The sequence below is a fragment of the Plodia interpunctella genome, chromosome 24, assembly GCF_027563975.2.
Source record: "Plodia interpunctella isolate USDA-ARS_2022_Savannah chromosome 24, ilPloInte3.2, whole genome shotgun sequence".
Taxonomy (NCBI): domain Eukaryota; kingdom Metazoa; phylum Arthropoda; class Insecta; order Lepidoptera; family Pyralidae; genus Plodia; species Plodia interpunctella.
In genome coordinates this window covers 5,826,401-5,848,434 of record NC_071317.1, presented here as the reverse complement: position 1 = coordinate 5,848,434, position 22,034 = coordinate 5,826,401, and the positions used below count along the sequence as shown (strand labels likewise).

Sequence of the window (22,034 nt, the reverse complement as noted above, 5' to 3'; positions counted from 1 at the left end):
AAAACTGTACATAGGTACAGTAGACGAATCTAAGCAGTGTTTTAACTCTAAGAGCGGACACTGGGCTCCTACGGTCAACGGCTGCGGAAGAAACCGGGAAAACCAAACTGGAGAGACCAGTGGGTTTAGTGCGGGTTTGTATTTCACTTCTCACCATCGAATCGATGCGAAGTGAGACACAGAAAACCAATCACATTACAGTGTGGTCGTCGTTGCGTCACAATGGCGCATTGTGATTGGTTCGCTGGGAGTCACTTCGAATTGATTCGGTGGTGTGAAGTGAAATGCAAAACCCGCGCTAATCTATCAGTAGACGACTATAAAATATGACTATCAATATTTCTAATGGCAATGTTTGCGTTAAAAATGAATTAAAACTTTTCTCTTTGACGGTCATTTCAGAAATACTCGTACCATTTTCTCATTTCTGTATAGCATTGTTAGGGTTCATTAATACAAATGGCAGAAAATGTTAATCGTCATAATATTTTAATTGATTGAACACATTTTTTTTACTTTTTTTTTACCAGATTTACGTACAAAAGTAATACATGGCACAATGGCCAAAAAAAAGGATAATCCTATACGCGTATGTATTTTTTATTGATTGTTCTTTGAAAATGACCAAATGATGCAAAATCCAATCTGTACTTTTTTAAAATTCGCAGATAAATTACTATAAATGACTCCGTAATTTTTGCTGCTTTAATAATGATTTCTAATCTAATCGAATGAATTCTTGACTACAGAACCTATTACGAGCGAGTCCAACTCGCACTTGGCCACTTTTCAATATTTCCGCTTCCTGCCAAGCGGTTTGTGTAACTTTTCACAGACGATCTATCAAAGGGTTTGCAAAAGGGAGTAGTATAAAATGTTCCTTCCTGAACGCTAAATAGCACTATTCGTTTTTGAATCGCATCGAGTCGAGTGGCATCGGACTGTTTTGCTCCTTTATTCGTGTCGAAAATCGATACGGAATGTGGCGATTTTTATTCTGTTTTGTCCATTTCATTTCGAGTTTGATTGGATGCATCGCCAACTGCAGTCTGATGGAGGTAAAGAATATTTACCGATTTCAAATTCGGTGCGCATTCTCATTTTGTACTATTTTCAAAATGATCATTTGTGGCGTTCCAAGCAAAATGGAAACAACTGGGCAGATACTAGTTTCCGAGATATATGAGATTTTATGAAATTGATGGTGGATAATTGGCATTTTGCGATTTTAATGCAACATGCATAGTACACAACATGAGAATATTGCAATTGTATGTTTTGACTGGAATTCTACCTACTTAATACAGTTTAAACTTTCAATGTCTGTTTCCCAACAATTTGATTTTGATTTTCCCGCTCTGGGAATTGAACACAGGACCTTCAGATAGTGGACGGGCGCGGTGACCACAACGCCACGAAGATCATCGAAGAATACACATTCTTCTTCTTCTCAGCGGAACCGTACAAAATTTAATTTTAAATATTGTAGTGCAAGAATAAGCTCGTTTAAAAAAGTGTTTAATTACTTTTAATTTATGATATAGCATAGGTACATTACACTTAGTATAAGAAGATAGTTCCGTCGGAATGGTTGTCCATCTTCAGAGTGGGTGGCGGCGGGTCCCGTTCTAGGAGGTACGACCTGAGCTGGATTAGCCCCACACTGCCAGTTGACGATACCACAGCAGCTATTAGCAACCTGAAATAGAACAGGTTTTTTAATAAAAATGCAACTTTTATTGTCGTTAGAGAGATTTGTTGCATTCAACGCGTGAACACTGTCCGTGCCATTAACCGTTAGGGAATTTCCTCGTCGGGATCCAGTCCTGGAGTCACCGTCAGGTTATCTTATCATATTAATACATTGTCAGGGAAACTGACGCGACGTGGGAAATTTCAACTCGGTAGGTCAACTGGAAGTAGGAGAAATCTAACTTCTTCTTCTTCGCGTGTCGGTGGCAAATCAACGCTTTATTGGGTGCTACCTAAATATATTCTTGCCAGAACAGAGTAACTTCGATGGCTTCATCGGAAGCTGTCATCAAGTCAGCGCGAGTGCAAGTGTGTGGACACTCGGGACAGGCGAGGAGATGAGCCATCGATTGTGGGGAGAAGCCACTATCGTACATGTTCTGAGACTGGTCAACCATACCCCACAAAGCTGTCTTTGCACCGGTCCACTTGAGTGCGCGGTGTGTTTAGGCACTTCCAAGTGGGCCAGAGCTGATCATGGCCAGGTGAAAGTTCCTCTCGCAGGGCAATGAAATCGGGCATTATATGGCGTCTCTCCCATGCCTCGAGTCTGGCGGTTTTCAGAAATCTAACTCACAACGAGTGAAACTTAATAAAAATTTGTAGTAAACGAAGGTTGATGCTTACCAATAAGAATACCCGAGTCCAGGGTTAGGCTGGTAGAAGTCCAGGGCTATGAAGGAGAACGCTAGGTGATCTTGCAGTCCCGACGTGGCCCAGTAGATACCAAACATGAGTAGCACTATCACGCCCAGTATAGAACATACTATATTGGCTAGCCGACAGCCTGAAAATTCATACTATTATTATAAATGCGAAAGTATGTCTGTCTGTCACTTCCGCTTTCACGGCTAAACTGCTGGACCAATTTTGATGAAATTTGGTATGCATGTAGTATAAATAGCCTGTGTTTTAACGGGGGTCTTTAATCCCCGTTCAAACATGGCTACTTTTTTCCAAAAATTAACCCCCAAATGACTACAATGGGGGGGAAAGTTTTGACGAAAATTGCCTGTACCACTTTTGCAGATAAATTCACGCGGGCGAAGCCGCGGGAAAGACCTAGTTGATAATATTTTATTGCGACTGCCTAAGTGTAAATTGAGTTACCAATGAAAATTTTTGAGAAAACTCAACCACTGATTCACATTACTCCATACTACAAAGGTACAAACTACTAGCCTAACAATATTATCGATATTCCTCACCAGGCAACCCAAATATGGGTTCCGTGGGGTTCTTCGTAGCGTTGATGATGGTGAGCAACGCCGATACGGCGGCAAACACAAGTTGAAGGCATAGCGTAAGCACGACGAACAGATAGAATATGAAGGAGATCACTGGCGGTTTTTGTACTGTAATATAAAAATACATGTTAACCACGGGCTCTGCGACGTCACACGCCCAGAACGCAACCGGGCGATAAGCGAGAGAGATGCAAGTCTAAAGTCTCATGTGATTTAATTATTTTTTTACAACAAAATATCTACATTTTTTGGGTAAGAAAAGTCAAAAATATAAATAAATAAATATATACGTACAAATCACACAGATTGAGCTAGCCCCAAAGTAAGTTCGAGACTTGTGTTATGGGATACTAACTCAACGATATTATATTTTATAACAAAAACATATATAGATAAACATCCAAGACCGGGGCCAATCAGAAAAAGATCATTTTCCATCATGACCCGACCGGGGATCGAACCCAGGACCTCTCGGTTCAGAGGCAAGCACTTTACCACTGCGCTATCGAGGTCGTCGAAAAAAGATATTTTACAATCGTTAGAATCACAAGCCTGTTGGTATCTTAAGTATGAACGTCGCCAGAATTACAGTCTACCAACGAAAGACCGCAATTCCAAGGGGCGCCCCTCCCTGCCCGAACCTCGCTACGCCCACGATTATGAAGTTCAGTAAAATGTAAGTATTGTATACTTGCATGGGTTGGTAGTGTCGACGGTCGTTACTGATGTACATGTGGGATTGGGTGTAAAGCCGTCAGCCAGAGCTGCCACCTGGAATTTTGAATTTTGAATTGGAATTGATATTTAAATGGATTTGTTATACATGTCACACATGCTTTTAAACCTATTTTTGAAAATAATAATAAGATGAAAAAATTCTGGAATCGAGCGGGAATTGAACTCGCGCCCCTGTCTGTCCGGGACAGTGCTCTTGACCACTGAGCTATCGAGACCATGCCAGTTCGGCTGAATTCGGCTGGTTCCAACCGTGTACGTGAAATTTGCGTAAAATAGATACATCCTCGAAAACTTTCGTATTTGTAATACTTATAGGATAGGATATATCGAACTTAACAATCATATCCGTGCAGTAAGCTATCAGAAGTTCCATCGTCGGTAGCCAATCTTGGGTTCACAATCACAGGTCATGTTTATCATAACAATGCATTCTCATGGAAACTGAAGCGACGGAAATTTCAACTCTGTAGGATAACTAAAATAAAAGACTTTATGAACAAACATCGCGACAAGTAGCGTGGGGTTCCGCCCTAGGATAGAACCACTTCATATTCTACCGTGGATGTCGTACGAAGCGACTAAGGGACACACAGCCCAGGGAACTGATAAGTAACAATAGCATTCCCAAGGAGGATTCGTCAGGCAGCCGGACGAATCTTCAAAATTTTAAGGTTTTTTTGTACGCTGACCCCGGGCTTCACAACCCCGAATGCAACTGGGAACATGCAGAAATGAGATATAGCGGCAGATGAAAGTAATAAAAGAGAACTAATTCTAATATTACGCAAAGCTCGGCGCAGATGGCGCTACTGATAAATATCCGTCATGGAATTAGTAGGTACTCCTTATCTGTTTGTTTACCGAAGGAAATTGGGTACAACTTCCTTCGGTAAACAAACATTGCGGCAAAGAGCGCTAGAAATTTTCAATATCCTGATAAGAATAAAAGTATTTACAACATAAGTTCAAAAATTAAAAATTAAAACTAAATTACAAATAATTGTACTGATATTTCTTGAACTGAAAATCATAGGTATGTCATGAATGCCACGAAGTTGGCCACCTTCCGTCAAGTACCGTCATTCATTCAATAACTTCATTCGCCGCCGGTCGCTGTGATACCATCAGTAGTTTTCTTCGAAAACGTTAATTGCTATGAAAAAATAAAGGATAATAAAAATTTGTGGTAAGAATAGGGAATTATTGATAACGAACCGTTATATAATAATAACTAAATAAATTACCTACTTCTTGTTTTCTTGCTTCTCTGTTGGTCTTACAGCTCATGGCGCATGCATCTTTGCCGGGAAGACATGTCACTGAAATAAGTTATTTGTTTTATCTATATGAAGTAAATATATTGTACTAGCTGCGCTCCGGGGCTTCGCTCCCGTGGGAGTTTCCGGATGAAACCCTATGTGTTATTCCTATATATTTTATTTGTTTCTGTGTTGTACTATGACTTACATATACATTTAATGATTACGAGTTAATTAATTAAATAATAAATATTCTTAATGAATGAAGAAGAAAAAAAATTAACCAACTTCCATGACAGTCAAAATCATAAAATAACATAGTGAGGAATGTACCCACTTCTTGAATGTAAGTCGGTTCCAAGTTAAATTTCGAATGCCTGAAATTCCTGTTGTTAGATTGAGCATTCGTTCATTTCTAGAGCGTTTACGGGTGAATTTCAAGACCCTTGAACGCGACGTATAGTCTTTCATTAGTGTCCGACATTTTTTTTTAATAAGGAAACATTTTTTTAAATTAAACATTTATAAAATTAACATTGTACTAGTACTTTACTTATTAATAAAGTAGGATAATTCAATTTATTACTGTGTATGGTACTATTTAATAATAAACACGAATGACAGCCCTTGGCGGAGTTCAGAACGCTCGTGAAATTCATCCTTACAAGGACCGCGCTATCATTACAGTTTTCAAATTTTAACTTGTTGCATATTCGCTATACACCCCTCTATCCTCGGCTTTTACGACGCATATACCTTACCTTTAAATAATTAATTTGAACTGTTAATTTTAAGAATGATTTGGGAACGATTGAAATGAGCGACCGCAACGGTCGAAACGCTCTAGGAAATATCAAAAGAGAAACTTACTGTACAAAGTACTGGTGACTGGAGTAGCGAATGCTCTGTCATCGAACAACCCTCTGAAGAGACCATAGCGAATGCTGCTGTCTTGGACCTGCCCGTCTACCACCGCACTAGACACTATCTGAAACAGATACCTGCAAACGTAGCTTCCACTTTTTTCAACCTAGAATAGGACTATACCCACGAATTCTTTATAAATGTATGAGGACAAATCACACAGATTGAGCTAGCCCCAAAGTAAGTTCGAGACTTGTGTTATGGGATACTAACTCAACGATACTATATTTTATAACAAATACACCTTTATCGCATTTACAGAGTTAAAGCGGTGGTGGTGTAATGTTTAAGACGCCCGCCTGTGGATCGGAAGGTCTTTGGTTCGTGTCCTACTCGTGCCATATGAGTTTGTATACCAATTTGACTCGTATATAGTAGTTTTCATAGACCACCACTTGCTTCCGGTGAAGGAATTTTCGAAAAATTATCTCATTATGTACTTAAAGCTAATAAGTTAACTTTTTCAATTATTACTTACCCAACTATTGCTAGCGATAGACAAAACAGTCAACAACAAACATAGCACACTTAACAAGAACGCACTGAAAATGTAACCTCTACGAGTTTGCGCCATTTTGTGTTCCCAATCAAACTGATAACTGATACAAATAATTGTACCTGTTAATAATTAATGATAAGATTATCTCCAAGTTTAGTCATTGTCTAGATATGATTTATTGATAGTTGCGTCATATAGATTATCAATCTGTTGCAGATACATTGGGTACATTTTTTACAAAATGGCCTTGCGAACGCAATCAAATATTCGGCGTAAAAATACTATTAACTACTTTACTTCGACTTGTTTTATTAGCGGTCCGTCCCGGCTTCGCTCGGGTAAGAACATAAATAAGTTATGCACCTAAACCTTCCCAAGGAATCGCATTATCTATTGATGAAAACCGCATGAAAATCCGTGCAGTAGTTTTAGAATTTAACGCGAACAGAGAGACGTGGCAGAAGACTTTATAATATGTAAAGATAAGGACAATCAACTTAATATAAATATGTATGAAAATATTTGATTTTACGTGAGCTGCCTACAAAGGGCTAACTTAAAAAAAGCATTTGAACTTCGAATGCTAGTTCAGTTAATGATCGGCCTAGGCGTTCAGTTGAATGCCGGCATTTAATGAACCGGCTAGCCTTCCAATTAAATGGCTGATTTAACGAGATGGCTGCGACATATGGACCAATCATGCTTTGAAAGAAATAAAACAATATTGATATTTAAACTAGTGACTATATTACTGCGCGAAGCGTAGCGTTAAAAATATATAGATTCATTGAGTTTCATAAAATATACAATTGTACAACATCCTTATAAGTAATTAAACACAACTTCGTACAGGTGAGTGCTGATATATTTCTAAGAAGCACATATTTTTTATATTTAAATAAAATAAAATATATACAGTCAACAGCACATAAACCTACCCAGAATCATAGCGAATTCGCCCCTATTACCACCGCATAAAGTTCTATACAGAGTAACTTGATATGCGGTCGACTGTACATCTGTACACTGTTAAAATGACATACAAATGATTGAATAAAATTAAGTTCAGATATTTTGATCTATACAATTTTCCAAAATAAGTACATAAATTCCCGTGTTCCACTTGGTTCCCCTTTTTCAATCCCCCGGGGATCGTGAAGCACTTGCCGTTCACTACGACTACCACTTCACTACGATCACCCAGAATAACATAGAAATGACCGTCTTGGCGAAAAATGTCCTTTCTCATAATGTCCTTTTCTCGAAATTTCCTTTTCTCAAAATGTCCTTTTCTCATAATGTACTTTTCTCAAAATGTTCTTGTGTTTTTCATGACAATTTAGATAAGCAAGTGATTAAAACAGTTTTTTTTATTAAAAGGACATTATGAGAAAAGGACATTGTAAAAAAAGGACATTTTGCGCCCAGATGGAAATGACGAAAAAGGAATGTTATTGAATACAAACTTCTCAAAACGTATTCTTAAGACGATATCTAATCGCACACTAGCGCCACCATCATTACTGTCAAAAGTGACGATTCAAAAAGGTTCGAAATTGTTTATTCAACTTTGGATTATAGAAATCACTCGTTGACGTCAACAATTTACTTAAAACTATTGCAGACTCCCAGAGCGCAGGTGAAGAAGTGGCGCAATTCATTTTTCATTTCAATAGTGGCGCTAGTGTGCAGCTAGACCAAGATAAAATTTAATAACGAATTTCTAAATAAAAATCGTGATCATACCAAAGCAAGTAATACTTATATTCCATCTATAGATAATGCACATTTTTAATATAATCTTTCATTCAGCACCTACAATAAAATTTCACATTTACAAAAACGTTCTTTATTATAAAAATAGAAGCATCATTGAAGCTCTTTACAATTCTCCATACAAAGTAAAATCCCATATTTTTTTCTTATGTCAAAAACAAAATTTTATATCGAGCGATTGTGTGACAGTAATGTATTGTGACATCACGGATATTGGAATCAAAAAGCATTTCTAATTATATTTTAATACAAAATCATTATATTAATGCGTAACCTTTCTCCCATTGCAGCGCTCGACAATCATTAATCAATTGTTTCTGTATTTGCAAACGAAGAGCTGTTTGTCCATTAAGGAAGCAATAGAATGATTTGATTTAATAAAACTGATCGACTAAAGTGCAGCAGATGACCGTTAGGCCACGGTGGTCGTTAGAAAGTCTGTGACGTCACAATACATGACATGATATAAATTTTGACAGAAACAAGTATCAGGTTTGGATAATAGTCAACTACTTTTAACTAACATCATGCAATGTTAATGTTGAATATTTTTGAGAATTATCATACTTCGCTCCTAATATATTGTGCTAGTATTAAAACCATTAACGCTTAAAACCATTACAAATTAGGTGCAAATAATTAAAATGATCAATTCCTAATCGACAACTTTTAGCTATGTGCATACATAATTTCTTTCATAAAAAAATATATTTGACATTATATTAGATTGATATCTAATCTAAACAATGTTTAAATGAGTGTCTTTCGGTATTTATTCTCAACAGTGGTCTTGAAAAAAGCTATATACTCGAAATGTTGTCGTGAAAAGATATAATTATATAAATGTTTTGTCTTTGACCGTATAATCGAAAAATATCATTTAAAGAAAAATTTTCATGTGGCGTTTAAAATCACAATTCAAGCGTTACTATAATATTTAACTACAGATGCAAAAACGTCACACGTTAACATCTCTGAAAATTCTACATTTGTACCATTAACAATTCAAACACTGCAACAGCTCGTTCAAACATCTATTTTTGTCACATAATTCCTTCAATGTATCCAACTGAGATACACTAAAGCCAGAATGTTTGGCCACGACACATAACAACCTTCTATCATTAAAACACATGCCATCAACAACGCTCAAATACTCCTTAAACATACCCCAACTGTAATCAACTTCAGCTGATTTTTTAAAACCATCTTTCAGAATAACAAAAGACAGCGGATATATCTTTCTTATAAACTGGTTTGAACTGGCTGAAACTAGTAATGTCAAGACGCAATATGGAAGGAGGTTATGGGATATTTTCCCGCTTAATAAGTGGCATAGCGCTTCGAATATCCATCCGCTTAATACAGGCAGTTGATCTTGTGATACGGCAGTTTCAAATACCTGAAATAATAAATATATTATTGTAAATAATAATAATAATATTCTTTATTTCGAGCATCAAGACTGATACAAAATTTTGTTAGTAAAGATATAAATAAATTTAAAAATCTAAGGTCATTAGGTAACATGTTTATAACTGAATAATTATGCACACAATTTAAATTAATTTATTTGACTGTCACTACATGAAGTTCACAGCAGTTGTTGATGTAGACAGATGATGTATAAAGAGATAAGCGTTTGTAACATTGTAAGAAATAATAATGGTAACCCCTTCTGGCATGATAGGGACCAACACTGTTCAAATGAGTTTATTTCGGCATTTCTTCTCAGCAGTGGTCGTTCCACAATGCCAGTAGTTTGTAGCTTGGGAGAAATAACTATAAATATAAAAATTGACGAGAAAAAGTGCCTGTGAAGATCTAATTTCTGAATAAATGATTTGAATTTGATTATAATATTATTATTATTATTTTTTATTTTTATTAAAAAAAATATTTATTACGTTTAGACAAAAGTCGTAGAACAAAAGATGTAGACTTACATCTTTTGTTCTACGACTGTGATTAATAAAACTGATCGACAGGGACTTCTTTCGACCATGTACCTTTGGAATGAAAAATATGTGCCTTTGGAAGGTAATGCATTAGATACCAGTAACCCTGTATAATGTATGGTATATATTCATTTTACTAACCTCAAAAACAGTATGAGCATTAAACACAGCGCAAATTGAATCTCTTTCTCTGTCACTGACCACTCCCATTTTGACTCTCTCCGCTTGTTTACAGCTCTCTATAAACTCTATGACCACTCTGCTCAACGTCGAAGCGGGGGGTAATGTTTCTCGCAAGAAGTATTTCATAGCTGATGTTAGGATTTTTTTGTTTTCTGTTGATTTTGTTTGTCGTAGTGATTTGTATAGTAATGTTAGTCTTTCCATTGAACTCATTAGTATGTCCGGGTCCATGTTTGATACGTCTGTGGTCAGTTTCGGGCTTAACAGTTTGTTGTCGGCTGTAAATGAAAGAAAAATTTTCATGACACTCCAATACGCGAATGACCAAATGAGCAAATGAACTCCACACCCCACCGTCACTTCCTCACCCCGCAACTATAACGCCATCTAGTAAAATAACTTTGAATCATAAACAACCCACTAATAATAACAGTATTTGACATTAGCGTTTGAACGCGGCGTGTAGCGTTTCATTAGTGTTCGACAATTATTTTGAATAAATATATTTTTTTAAATTACACATTTATAAAATTAACATTGTACCAGTACATTACTTACTTATAAAATAGGATAATTAAATTGATTACTGCGTATGATACAATTTAATAAACACCATCAAAATGCTCGTGTAATACACTCGGGTGCAAATATTTGCCCGTTGCTGGGAAACGAACCCAGGGCCTCTCACTGAGCTATCGAGACCACGCCAGTTCGTATCAGTTCAATAGCTCAGACTGTGGTTAAGAGCACTGTACCTGATAGACAGGGGCGCGGGTTCAATTCCCGATCGATTCCAGAATTTCTCATTATTAAATTAAATATTTTTCTGTTTATTTTTTGTGATTCCAGGCTTAACAACAGCCCCTATGCATTCGGGAACAAAATAGTTTCTTTCGGCATTTCCTCTGAGCAGTGGTCGTTCCAAAATTACAAAAGTTTGTTGACATTATGAGAAATTACTATAAAAAATTGACTTTAAATTGTTTAATTGGAGGTCTAATTTCTGAATAAAAGTTTTATTAATATTTATTTTCCAAAATCAACATTATTCTACTAACACAAAAAAAACACACAAATAATTGCAATGTCTGAATAAATTATTTGAATTAGAATAAAACTGACAAAAACAGTTTTTTATTTAGCGTTCTGCGAGGAGCTGTAAAGAGTAGGTAACAACAATTTACCTGAAAACAAATGGACCATAAGAATTTGTATAGCGTGCCGTTCTGAATAGATCTTCATGTTATCGAGTAGCCGTTCTATAATAGAGTTCTTCAGGTCTTTCGGTAGCAATTGCTGGCGAATGGTGTTCGTTATACCCTGTACAAAAACATAATCCTTACTAATATTATAAATGCGAAAGTATGTTTGTTTGTTACCTCTTCAAATTTGAGACCGCTCAACCAATATTCTTGAAATTTTACATACACATAGTTTGAAGTACGGTGGAGGACATAGGGTACCTGTCATCCCGGACAAATGTAATGTTGCCGTGGGAAATTCACGCGGGCGAAGCCGTGGGCAAAAGCTAGCAATATTATAAATGCGATAATCTGTCTGTCTGTTGGACTTTCACGGCTAAACCATTGGACTGATTTTCATGAAATTTGGTATGCATGTTGTTAAAGACCTCCTGTCCTTTTGGTAACAATAAACGAAATATCAATCTATATCTTATGTACAGTCAACAGCACATCAAGTTACCCTGCATGAACCTCTATGGCGCGGCAATAGCGGCGAGTTTGCAATGAATTTGGGTTGGTTTATGTAGACAGAAATTTGTCAGTTACAGTTTTATTATAATAACAAGCGGGTCGTGCCGGCTTCGCTCGGCTAAAATATAATAAATTACACCTAAACCTTCCTCAAGAATAAATAAATAATAAATAAATATATAAGGACAAATCACACAGATTGAGCTAGCCCCAAAGTAAGTTCGAGACTTGTGTTATGGGATACTAACTCAACGATACTATATTTTATAACAAATACAATCAGCCAAAGCCAATCAGAAAAAGATCATTATCCATCATGACCCGACCGGGGATCGAACCCGGGACCTCTCAGTTCAGAGGCAAGCACTTTACCACTGCTCAGCTCAGGTCGTCAGAGTTTGGTGAAAACCGCATGAAAATCCGTGCAGTAGTTTTTGAGTTTATCGCGAACAGACAGACAGAGCCGTTAGAGGACTTTGTTTTATAATATGTAAGGATAACATACAATATAACAGACAACTTAGCAATGGAAATAAGTGTGTTTAAACACATATCCTACTAATACTATAAACGCGAATTTTTTTGAGAATGTATGTATGTTTGTTAAATTTTCACGCAATATCTACTTGACTAATTGTTATGAAATTTGGTACACGTGTAGAATAGTAATATGGTACCTGGAATAACACATACGGTACTTTTTATCCCGAAATTCCCACGGGAGCGAAGCCACGGGGCGCAGATAGCTAGCTGTAAATAGATGCTAATCTCATAACGACCAAGCCTCGGGGCGCAGTTAGTGTATAATAAATATCTCATAATGTCCTACCTTGACAACCAAATCAGTACAATAGTGGTTAGGCTGTGCCAACACGAAGTCCACAGCTGAAGTTATCAACTCTGGATGGCCAAGTTCTATCAGTGTGAATAACACAGTCCAGTATAAACTTTGCTCGTAGAGAGATATCCTAAAACAATTATAATCACTATAATTAAATAATGAAACAAAAATACAGACATGTATATATAATATATAATAGTGTATTGCATTGTTAACTAGTTGCACAAAGCGGTTTTACCCGTGCGATTGTTTTAAAAAATACGTTTTTGTGCACAGTATCTAGTATCTACTTTACAAAGCGCCATTGACTATCAGACTTTTTGATCAAATCCTACGGGAATTGTGTAATTGTGGGATAAAAAGTAACCTATGTGTGCCAAGGCGAAAAGCGAAAGTTTGTGAGTACGTTTGTTAATTCTTCATGCTCAAACGGCTGAGTTTTATAAAATTTTGTATTACGGTAGCTGATACCTTGGATTAACACATAGGCTACTTTTTAACCCTAAAGTACGCGATTCCCGAAGGATTTGGTTAAAAGTCTTATAGTCAATGGCACTTTTAAAAGTAGATGGCGCTACTGTGCACAAAAACGTATTTTTTTAAACAACACCGCGGGATACAGTTCGTAATACGAACATACAACGGAACTTACTTGCAATTAGTATTAGTATATTGACCAACGACGACAGTGAGGTGCGCCACGAGCTCCTGACACGGGGAGTGGGAATTCTGTGAATTTTGGGAATTCTGCCAAGAGCGAGCGCTCAGCTGCAGCAGGCAGCCCTGCAGCGCCGCCTGGCGGAGCGGCGCGTACGACGATGACAGAGATTTCACGAGTTTTTGGTGGACTGTTGAAAGTTCCTATAAATAATTGCGTGAATAAAGAAAAATATCCATAATCAGTAGTTGACGAATACTAAACCTGAGTTACAAGATTCCACACATAAATCCTGTAAAAAAATAAAACTTGCACCACGAGTCATGAATTTTTTAAATCTCATCATTCTTTTCAAATCTCATCTTCTCTTCATAAGTACTGAAGATGGTGGAGTTTAACCAAATATGAATATATACTAATGGGCGGAGACTTGTAATCAGCACAGTTTTATATATTGAAACATGTTAACTTTACCATTCGCGAAAATAAAATAAATAAATATTTAACACAAAACCCTTAACCTATAACGTGTTATAGGTTGGATGGATATATATAGATGTTTATATATATATATTTGTATATGTTACAGAATATAATATAACTCAACGATAGTATCACATAAGCTTCGAACTTACTTTGGGGCTATATATATATAACACTACATGTAACATATACAAATATATATAAACATCCATATATATCCATCCAACCTATTACACGTTATATGTATATATATATATATATATATATACATATATGTGCGCCTATATTTATTTATTTATGACACGAGCATTACCTGCAATCCTTCGAACCCATGTAGCACGCACAGACAATGCGACAGCGAGAACAACATCGCCCTCCCGCAGGCGCTGTACTGCGTCAGAGCGCCGTGGGCCGCGCCCGTGACGGCGATGAGCTGCGACGCGGCCCAGCACCACTGTCCCGTCTCAGTGAACACGTAGCTGGCGTGCGTTATGCAGGAGAGGAGCGCCAGGCGAGCCGCTAGGCCGGTTGGGGCCTTGTAGAAAAAAATATATATCACTATACTATTATTATAAAGAGGTAAGAGTTTGTGAGTTTGTATGTTTGAGGCGGGTAATCTAGTTTCATAGATTACGAACCGATTTAAAAAATTCTTTCACCATTAGAAAGGTACATTATCCAAGATTGCTGTAGGCCATATTTTATTTCAAAATTCCCACGGGAGCGAAGCCTCGGGCAACATCTAGAAATATATAAAAATATATACTAGCTTTACTTCCCAACCATTGAGTCACTTGGGGGTTGAATTATGTTTGAATGGGGGTTTTGGACTACATATAGAAATATATAGAAACTAACATTTATATTTTGTATTTTCACCCCCAAGAATAATCAATTGGGGGATGATTTTTGATAAAAAAAAGTAGCTTATTCCGTAAAGACGGTCTTCAACTTCATGCATACAAAATTTTATAAAAATCCGTCCAACGGTTTAGCCGTGTAAGTGGAACAGACAGAAAGACAGACTTTCGCATTTATAATATTAGTATGGAATAGGCACTTTTTTCATTCATGTTTTCTATCCTAACTAATATTATAAATACGATAAAAGTTTGTTTATTACCTCTTCAAGCTTTATATACTCAACCAAACCAAATTTTGAAATTTTTGTATACGTTTAAAGTATGCAGAAGGTATTTTATCCCGGAAAAAATCACACAGCCGAAGCCGGAGGCAAAAGCTATATAATACAAATCGATGCGATGCGAAAATACTCTTTATTTTACAATTAAAAAAAAAACATTTGATAGCAGAAATAAAAATAAATACAGACACGAAGGCCTATTTGGCCAATTTGATAGCTAAAATAAATATTTTCTTTATTTATTTATTTCTGTACACAACAGTGTGAATACAAACTAACAAAGGTTATTACAAATTAAGGTATAATAAGAATTATACTCATACTTGTCATTATTAAGCCACGGATACACTACGGAACATTTGACGCGCAACATATCGTTCTATCCTTTTCATTACAATCTGCATGAGTGAGATCGACTATGTGCTATTTCACTCGAGACAATGGTAATGAGTGAGATAGAGTGATATGTTGCGCGTCAAATATTGCCAAGTGATATTCGTAGCTTTATTTTAACAAACTGTGCTCACCTTTGGCTCCAGCATCTGTGACGTGACGTCCATAAGGATCTGCAGACAGCTGTTGACGTCCACCTCTCTGTTCTTTATGCGCTTGCGCTCCTGGCGAATTCTGAATGATGCGTCATCTGTTATATCTGAAAAAGACAAGAGTGTTACAATATCCTACCAATATTATAAATGCGAAAGTTTGCGAGGATGTATGTGTGTATGTTTGTTACTCTTTCGCCTAAAATCTACTGGACAGATTGTTATGAAATTTGGTACACGGGTAGAATATAATCTGGATTAACACATAGGGTATTTTTTATCCCGAAATTCCCGCGGGAGGGGAGCCCCGCGGCGCAGCTAGTATAGACGTAGAAAGATACGATAGATACTTTATGCGAAGTTTAAAGTTAATGTTAGCACTTCTGAAAAGGGTCTCCCAAATGTATGTTTTTTCGTACAACTGTCAATCTGTTCGACACCTACAAGTGTAGTTTTCTCCGAAACAACTGAACCGAACATAGAAACATAGCAAGGTGGCGCGATTCATTCATTCACAACGAAGGTGTTTATGCTAACACTGGTGTCAATTTTATTCGGTCGCCTAAAGGCATCTGACATGACTTTTTACGACTACCTACCGCCATATAGCGGCAAGGTGACGCGATAAAAAGCATCTCATATTTCTCTCATATATATCATAGGAGGTTTTTTGTGTGTGTGTTTCAAATAACATTTTATTAACCTGCGACCAATTTAAGGTACTCAGTATTGAGCTGGGCGTAATGGTATCCATCGAATTCGTCGGTGCCCAAAGGTATCCGCTCTAAGTTGATGTCTTCGAAGAGTTTGCTGTACGAAGTCCCCACTAGTAGATTGCGTAAGCGTGACATTCTGAAACAACAAAAAAAAAATTATATTTTTTTTTTTCACTTTTTATCCAAACAAACAAACATATCTAAATTTATATCTCTCACGTGTTTATTTATCCGCTTTCAAACCTTATATATAAATAGTAGAACTAAAATTACATAATATACTAGCTTTTGCACGTAGCTTCACCCGCGTTCACCGCCTTAGTAATGGAATTTTCAAAAATCCGTTCTTAGCGGACATCTTTAAACAAAACCTACCTTAATGCCTTTCACCTTAATTAGTCTAGTAGCTTTCGAGATTTTGTGATAACTATAGTAAATAAAACCCACAAACTATAGTAAACTAGCTTCGCCCCGGGGCTTCGCTCCCGTGGGAATTACGGGATAAAATTTGCCCTATGTGTTATTCCAGGTTATATTCTACCCGTGTAACAAATTTCATAACCATCCGTCCAGTAGATTTTGCGTGAAACAGCAACAAACATACACATACACACATCCTCACAAACTTTCGCATTTATAATATTCGTAGGATAAGATAGTAAAACTTACCCGTCTGTAACGTGTAACAACCGCCTCGGGACGTGCCTCGAGGCGCCAGTGCTGATCAGAAGCTGCGTTATGCCTCGTATCACCCAGTGGGGTCCGTTGCCTTGCAATGCACCAAGCAGGCCAACCCACATCTCTTCAAATTGTTTCTTCGACGACCAACCTATTAAATTTACTCTGTAGACAAAAATTGTTATTTTTTCTTTCACAAAATAGATTGGCAAAATAAATTAATTATTATCATTTATTTATATAATCCACGACATCCTTTTAACTTCAGGTACTCTCTAAAATGGGTCCAAATAAAATAAATTAATTATAATTTACTCATATAATCATTTATTGCCAACACAACAAAAAAAAAACACAATTCTATTAAAATTATAATTATCAAAAATTATTCGTTCGGAAATATTACCTATAAAAAATGTACCACTAAACGTAAAATTTCTGAATTCTGAATTTCTTTTAAAAACAACTAGACAGGAAAAACGAAGTAGTTTTGATCTATACAATTTAAAAGGTACTAGCTTTGGTCCGAGGCTTCGCTTGCGTATATTTCCCGGGGGAACAGTTACTTTTCTGGGATGAAATGTAACCTATGTCCTTCCCCATACTTCAAACTACACGTATGCAAAATTTCAAGAAAATTCATATAGTAGTTAGATCTTGAAGAGGTAACAAACAAACTTACTTTCGCATTTATAATATTAGTTAGTATCTTAAGGACTAAGTGTCAATGTAGATAATTTATTTTTAAATATATTAGGACGTATCACACAGATGGAGCCCCAAAGTAAGAGACTTGTGTTATGGGATACTAACTCAACGATCCTATATTTTATAACAAATACAATTATATAGATAAACATCCAAGACCCGACCCAATCAGAAAAAGATCATTTTCCATCATGACCCGACCGGGGATCGAACCCGGGACCCCTCGGTTCAGAGGCAAGTACTTTACCACTGCGCCGCCGGGGTCGTTAATTACTTGATGTAAATTTAATGAATAGGATCTAATAAGAACTAAAAAATAAAATATTCCTTTATTTTTTTTCGATTTACCTGAACAAAAACGCTTCCAAAACGTCCATATCCTGTAAAGCTTGCAGCGGTAGGTCAATCTTAAGTGGTTGGTCCTTCTTCATTATCACATCGACTGACGACCACGCTATGGGCGGTATTAGAGCTATATTGCTTACTATATCCAACCTAAAATGTGTAATTACATTATTAAATAAATAATAAATAAATATATTAGTACAAATCACACAGATTGAGCTAGCCCCAAAGTAAGTTCGAGACTTGTGTCTTGGGATACTAACTCAACGATACTATATTTTATAACAAATACATATATAGATAAACATCCAAGACCCGGGCCATCAGAAAAAGATCATTTTCCATCATGACCCGCCCGGGGATCGAACCCGGGACCTCTCGGTTCAGTGGCAAGAGCCTTACCACTGCGCCACCGAGGTCGTCAAATAATTATATATTATAAAGAGGTAAGCGTTTTTGAGTTTGTATGTTTGAGGCGGATAATCTCGGAAACCACCGAGCCGATTTCAAAAATTCTTTCACCATTAGAAAGGTACATTATCCAAGATTGCTATAGGCTATATTTTGGGAGCGAAGCCCCGTGCAACATCTATATTATTATAAAGGTAAGCGTTTGTGAGTTTGTATGTTTCATATAATGCTTTAAATAATTAAATGTTTTTTATTTCCGGATAACTTCGCGGTTCAGCCGTAACATATATTGAAGTTAGTGTTTTTTTTTAACTTTCACGCTTTGATATAATTATATTAATATAATTTATGTAGTTATATATTAAAGTTATAGATAAAATAAATGAATAAATAAAAAACCTGGACAAACTGACGATCAAACCCTCAATAGGTTTCCTATAATATTTGCCAAGCACTGGTTCACTCGAAACGTAAAAATTCCGTTCCCAATAATCAATAAGCGTCACAAGTTTATCGCCGATTATCACCAGGTCCGGTTTGGGACCTTCGATGATCATATGGTGCTTCAGGATTAGAGGTTTGGTATCCTGAAAATAAAATAAAATTTGAAAAAACGACTTAAGGTCTAAAGAAAGTTATATCAATGTGCCATCCGAGTTTTGCAGCTCTTGATTTTTGAAAAAAAAGACTCAAGTTTTAAAGTAATATCAATGGCCCTTTGAGTTTCACAATTCTGGGCTCTGTCTAGCACGTAAGGAGTACCGGAATATCAGGAATAACGTAAGGAAGACGTGATACTTTATCATACATATCAAATGGTCGATTCTTGTTAAAACAAAATATAAAGATAGAATGGACCCAGGGCTCCGACGTTCAATTACTGTGGGGAAAACGCTCAAACAAGAAAGAATCCCAAAAGTATACAAGATTATAAATAAATAATTAAAAATATGATCTTACCTTCACCAAATATTTCACAACGGCGTATAAACAACTGATAGCCGATTGTGTTCTATTACTGTTGCTGTCCACATTAAGCTCAGACCATATCTCTTTGAAACTCAACGCTTTCGACACATTATCAATCGTAACCAACACGACATTATCGATAACCAAATTGTCATTCACTGGTACGTTTACCCTAAACGAAACGTCTGCGTGAACAGGACTCTCGACGATTATCTTGTTTTTAATCAAAAACGAAAGATACTGCAAAGACATCACAGAAAATATAGCTATGTTTTTCGATAAATAGCTCGGCAGTAAAGTATCGATTATTTTCTCAACCAACTCGCAATCGGAATCGTCTATTACTGTTATAATCCTGTCTAAAGAATCTAGATAACCGGCTAGAATGGTTTGTAACGTCATAAACTCTTGATAGAACAATTTATCTTGAAATACTTGATGGCATCTCCTTGTATACCTATCTATTGACAGTTCTATATTTAAATTGAAATTATCTGATTGGCTCAACGGTCTATTCTGCTTAGGGAACAGTTTTATTATATCCGATAGGGATTTCGCAAAACCTGTTACCGATACTAGGTATAAATGTGACAGATCGGGCAATACCAGCTCCGTTTGTTCGTCTGACAGTTCCAAATTACCGAACTTTTCCTTCATCTCGTTGTCGCTTATCGGTATAAAGAACTGTGATTTCGATTCTCTATTATCACTCTTTTTGAACACGTGTAGAGTGTTCACTACATTTAATTTATTACTATCGATCGAGGCTGTCATTTCTTCTTTCATTTTCGACTCCCTCTCTTCTCTGAGTCTATCTCTTTCTATCTCCCTCGCCTCGTAAGCTGAGAAAACGTTGAGAAACTCTTTGATATATTCGTCGCCGGCGACTTTGAAGCACGACGCAAAAATTCGTCTGTCGAATTCTGGACAGGATGTGACGCTCGTTAAATCTTCTCTCGTCAAGTTGGACAGTAGATGTGCAAGTTCGATTTGTTCAGTCACTTTTGGGGTAGACGGGTCAGTTAGGCAACATCTGAAAAATAATACACATTATAAAGAACAATAAAAAACCGAATCAACAAAAATATTACTTAAAGAAACGTGGCAAGAAACAATTATTATTATCCCGGCTCCACACTGTTGTCGAACAGTTTGCCAAACTTTAGCGGATTCGGTATACATTGCTGGTTTCTCATTGCGACAAATAAAGGCACTCATTCTAACTACGCAATGTTCACGCATTCGCGTCGACATGTGGCGGCAGTGTGACATTGGTATTAAAATAACAAAGTAAGTCGTGGTAAGCCGATCTGGCATGATAGGGACCAACACTGTTCAAATGAGTTTCTTTCGGCATTTCTTCTCAGCAGTGGTCGTTCCGAAATGCCAGTAGTTTGTAGCTTGGGAGAAATAACTATAAATATAAAAATTGACGAGAAAAAGTGCCTGTGAAGGTCTAATTTCTGAATAAATGATTTGAATTTGAATTTGAAAGGGCAAAAGGTTTAATCAAACTTATTTTAAGTAGCAGTCGCCGCTGTGGCGCAGATTAGCATATAGGGTACTTTTAACAAAAAAAATCCCACACGATCGAAGCCTTGAGGCTTAGCTATAACTAGTACTAGCAGCCCGGCTTCTCTCGGGTATAAACATAATAAACTACACACCTAAACCTTCCTCAGAAACCACACTATCTATTAGTGAACACCGCATGAAAATCCGTGCAGTATTAGAGTTTATCGCGAACAAACAGACAAATGCGGCAGGGGGCTTTGTTTTGTAATAATTAGTATTAGTATTAATTACCTGTTCTTGGCCTGGTTCAGCAACCAATTAGCGTCGACGTTTGTTGTATTGATGTACTGCGGATTAATAGCACGATCCTGGGATAGATCAAGAGGCGATAGTGCGAATATTGTGGAAGCTAAAGAATTCAGCTCCGTCACTAGAGCCGGGTAGCTGAAAAAAATACATAATGTTACTTCACATAAAGTAAATATATATCCTCCTCGACGGTGCAGTGGTAAAGTGTCCCGGGTTCGATCCTCGGTCGAGTATGTATATATATATATATATATATATATATATATATATATATATATATTAGTCGGTCGACTATATATATATAGTCGGGACGGGATAAATATATATCCTCCCATTAATGTTGTATGAGGCGACTAAGGAATAAAATAAAATTGATAGGCGACATACTCCCAAAGGGGGTTGTCGTCAAGCAGTGTTATATATTTATTACTCGTATGTGAGTAAAAATCAGTTTCCCGTAAGAATTTCAGTAAATCCCTTCTTTGTACTCCCCTACAATGTCTTAGAAACCTACACACCAAATTTTAACTTTCTACGCCTAGTAATTTCCGCTGTGTGTGACAGACAGACAAGTCTGTCAGTCGCTCAATAACGCAAGAGTTTTATATATATTGATTATGTTATTACTTTACACTTATCTCGTTTTGTCTAAAATGTCAGT

The 22,034-nt window shown here is 36.7% G+C and overlaps 2 protein-coding genes across 2 annotated transcripts in view; both read right to left on the bottom strand.

Moving 5' to 3' along the window:
• Nucleotides 1–1,501: 1,501 nt before the first annotated feature.
• LOC128680647 (uncharacterized) lies at nt 1,502–6,532 on the bottom strand. Its single transcript, XM_053763936.1, has 7 exons — nt 6,399–6,532; nt 5,867–5,984; nt 4,986–5,056; nt 3,695–3,770; nt 2,961–3,107; nt 2,380–2,539; nt 1,502–1,699 (listed from the first exon to the last, which is right to left on the bottom strand). Exons 1-7 carry the CDS (start codon nt 6,492–6,494, stop codon nt 1,561–1,563), a joined length of 807 nt encoding a protein of 268 aa, XP_053619911.1. The 5' UTR covers nt 6,495–6,532; the 3' UTR covers nt 1,502–1,560.
• A 611-nt stretch (nt 6,533–7,143) lies between these two features.
• Nucleotides 7,144–22,034, bottom strand: part of htt (huntingtin) — a 40,838-nt gene continuing 25,947 nt past the window's right edge. The window contains exons 31-43 of the mRNA XM_053763935.2: nt 21,356–21,508; nt 19,541–20,582; nt 18,980–19,167; nt 18,173–18,319; nt 17,108–17,281; nt 16,426–16,574; nt 15,705–15,829; nt 14,347–14,568; nt 13,545–13,753; nt 12,881–13,019; nt 11,521–11,656; nt 10,295–10,614; nt 7,144–9,597 (exon numbers count right to left, since the gene is read on the bottom strand). Of these exons, the coding sequence (XP_053619910.1) occupies nt 9,193–9,597; nt 10,295–10,614; nt 11,521–11,656; nt 12,881–13,019; nt 13,545–13,753; nt 14,347–14,568; nt 15,705–15,829; nt 16,426–16,574; nt 17,108–17,281; nt 18,173–18,319; nt 18,980–19,167; nt 19,541–20,582; nt 21,356–21,508 (3,409 nt within the window). The 3' untranslated portion in view covers nt 7,144–9,192. The remainder of the gene's footprint in view (nt 9,598–10,294; nt 10,615–11,520; nt 11,657–12,880; nt 13,020–13,544; nt 13,754–14,346; nt 14,569–15,704; nt 15,830–16,425; nt 16,575–17,107; nt 17,282–18,172; nt 18,320–18,979; nt 19,168–19,540; nt 20,583–21,355; nt 21,509–22,034) is intronic.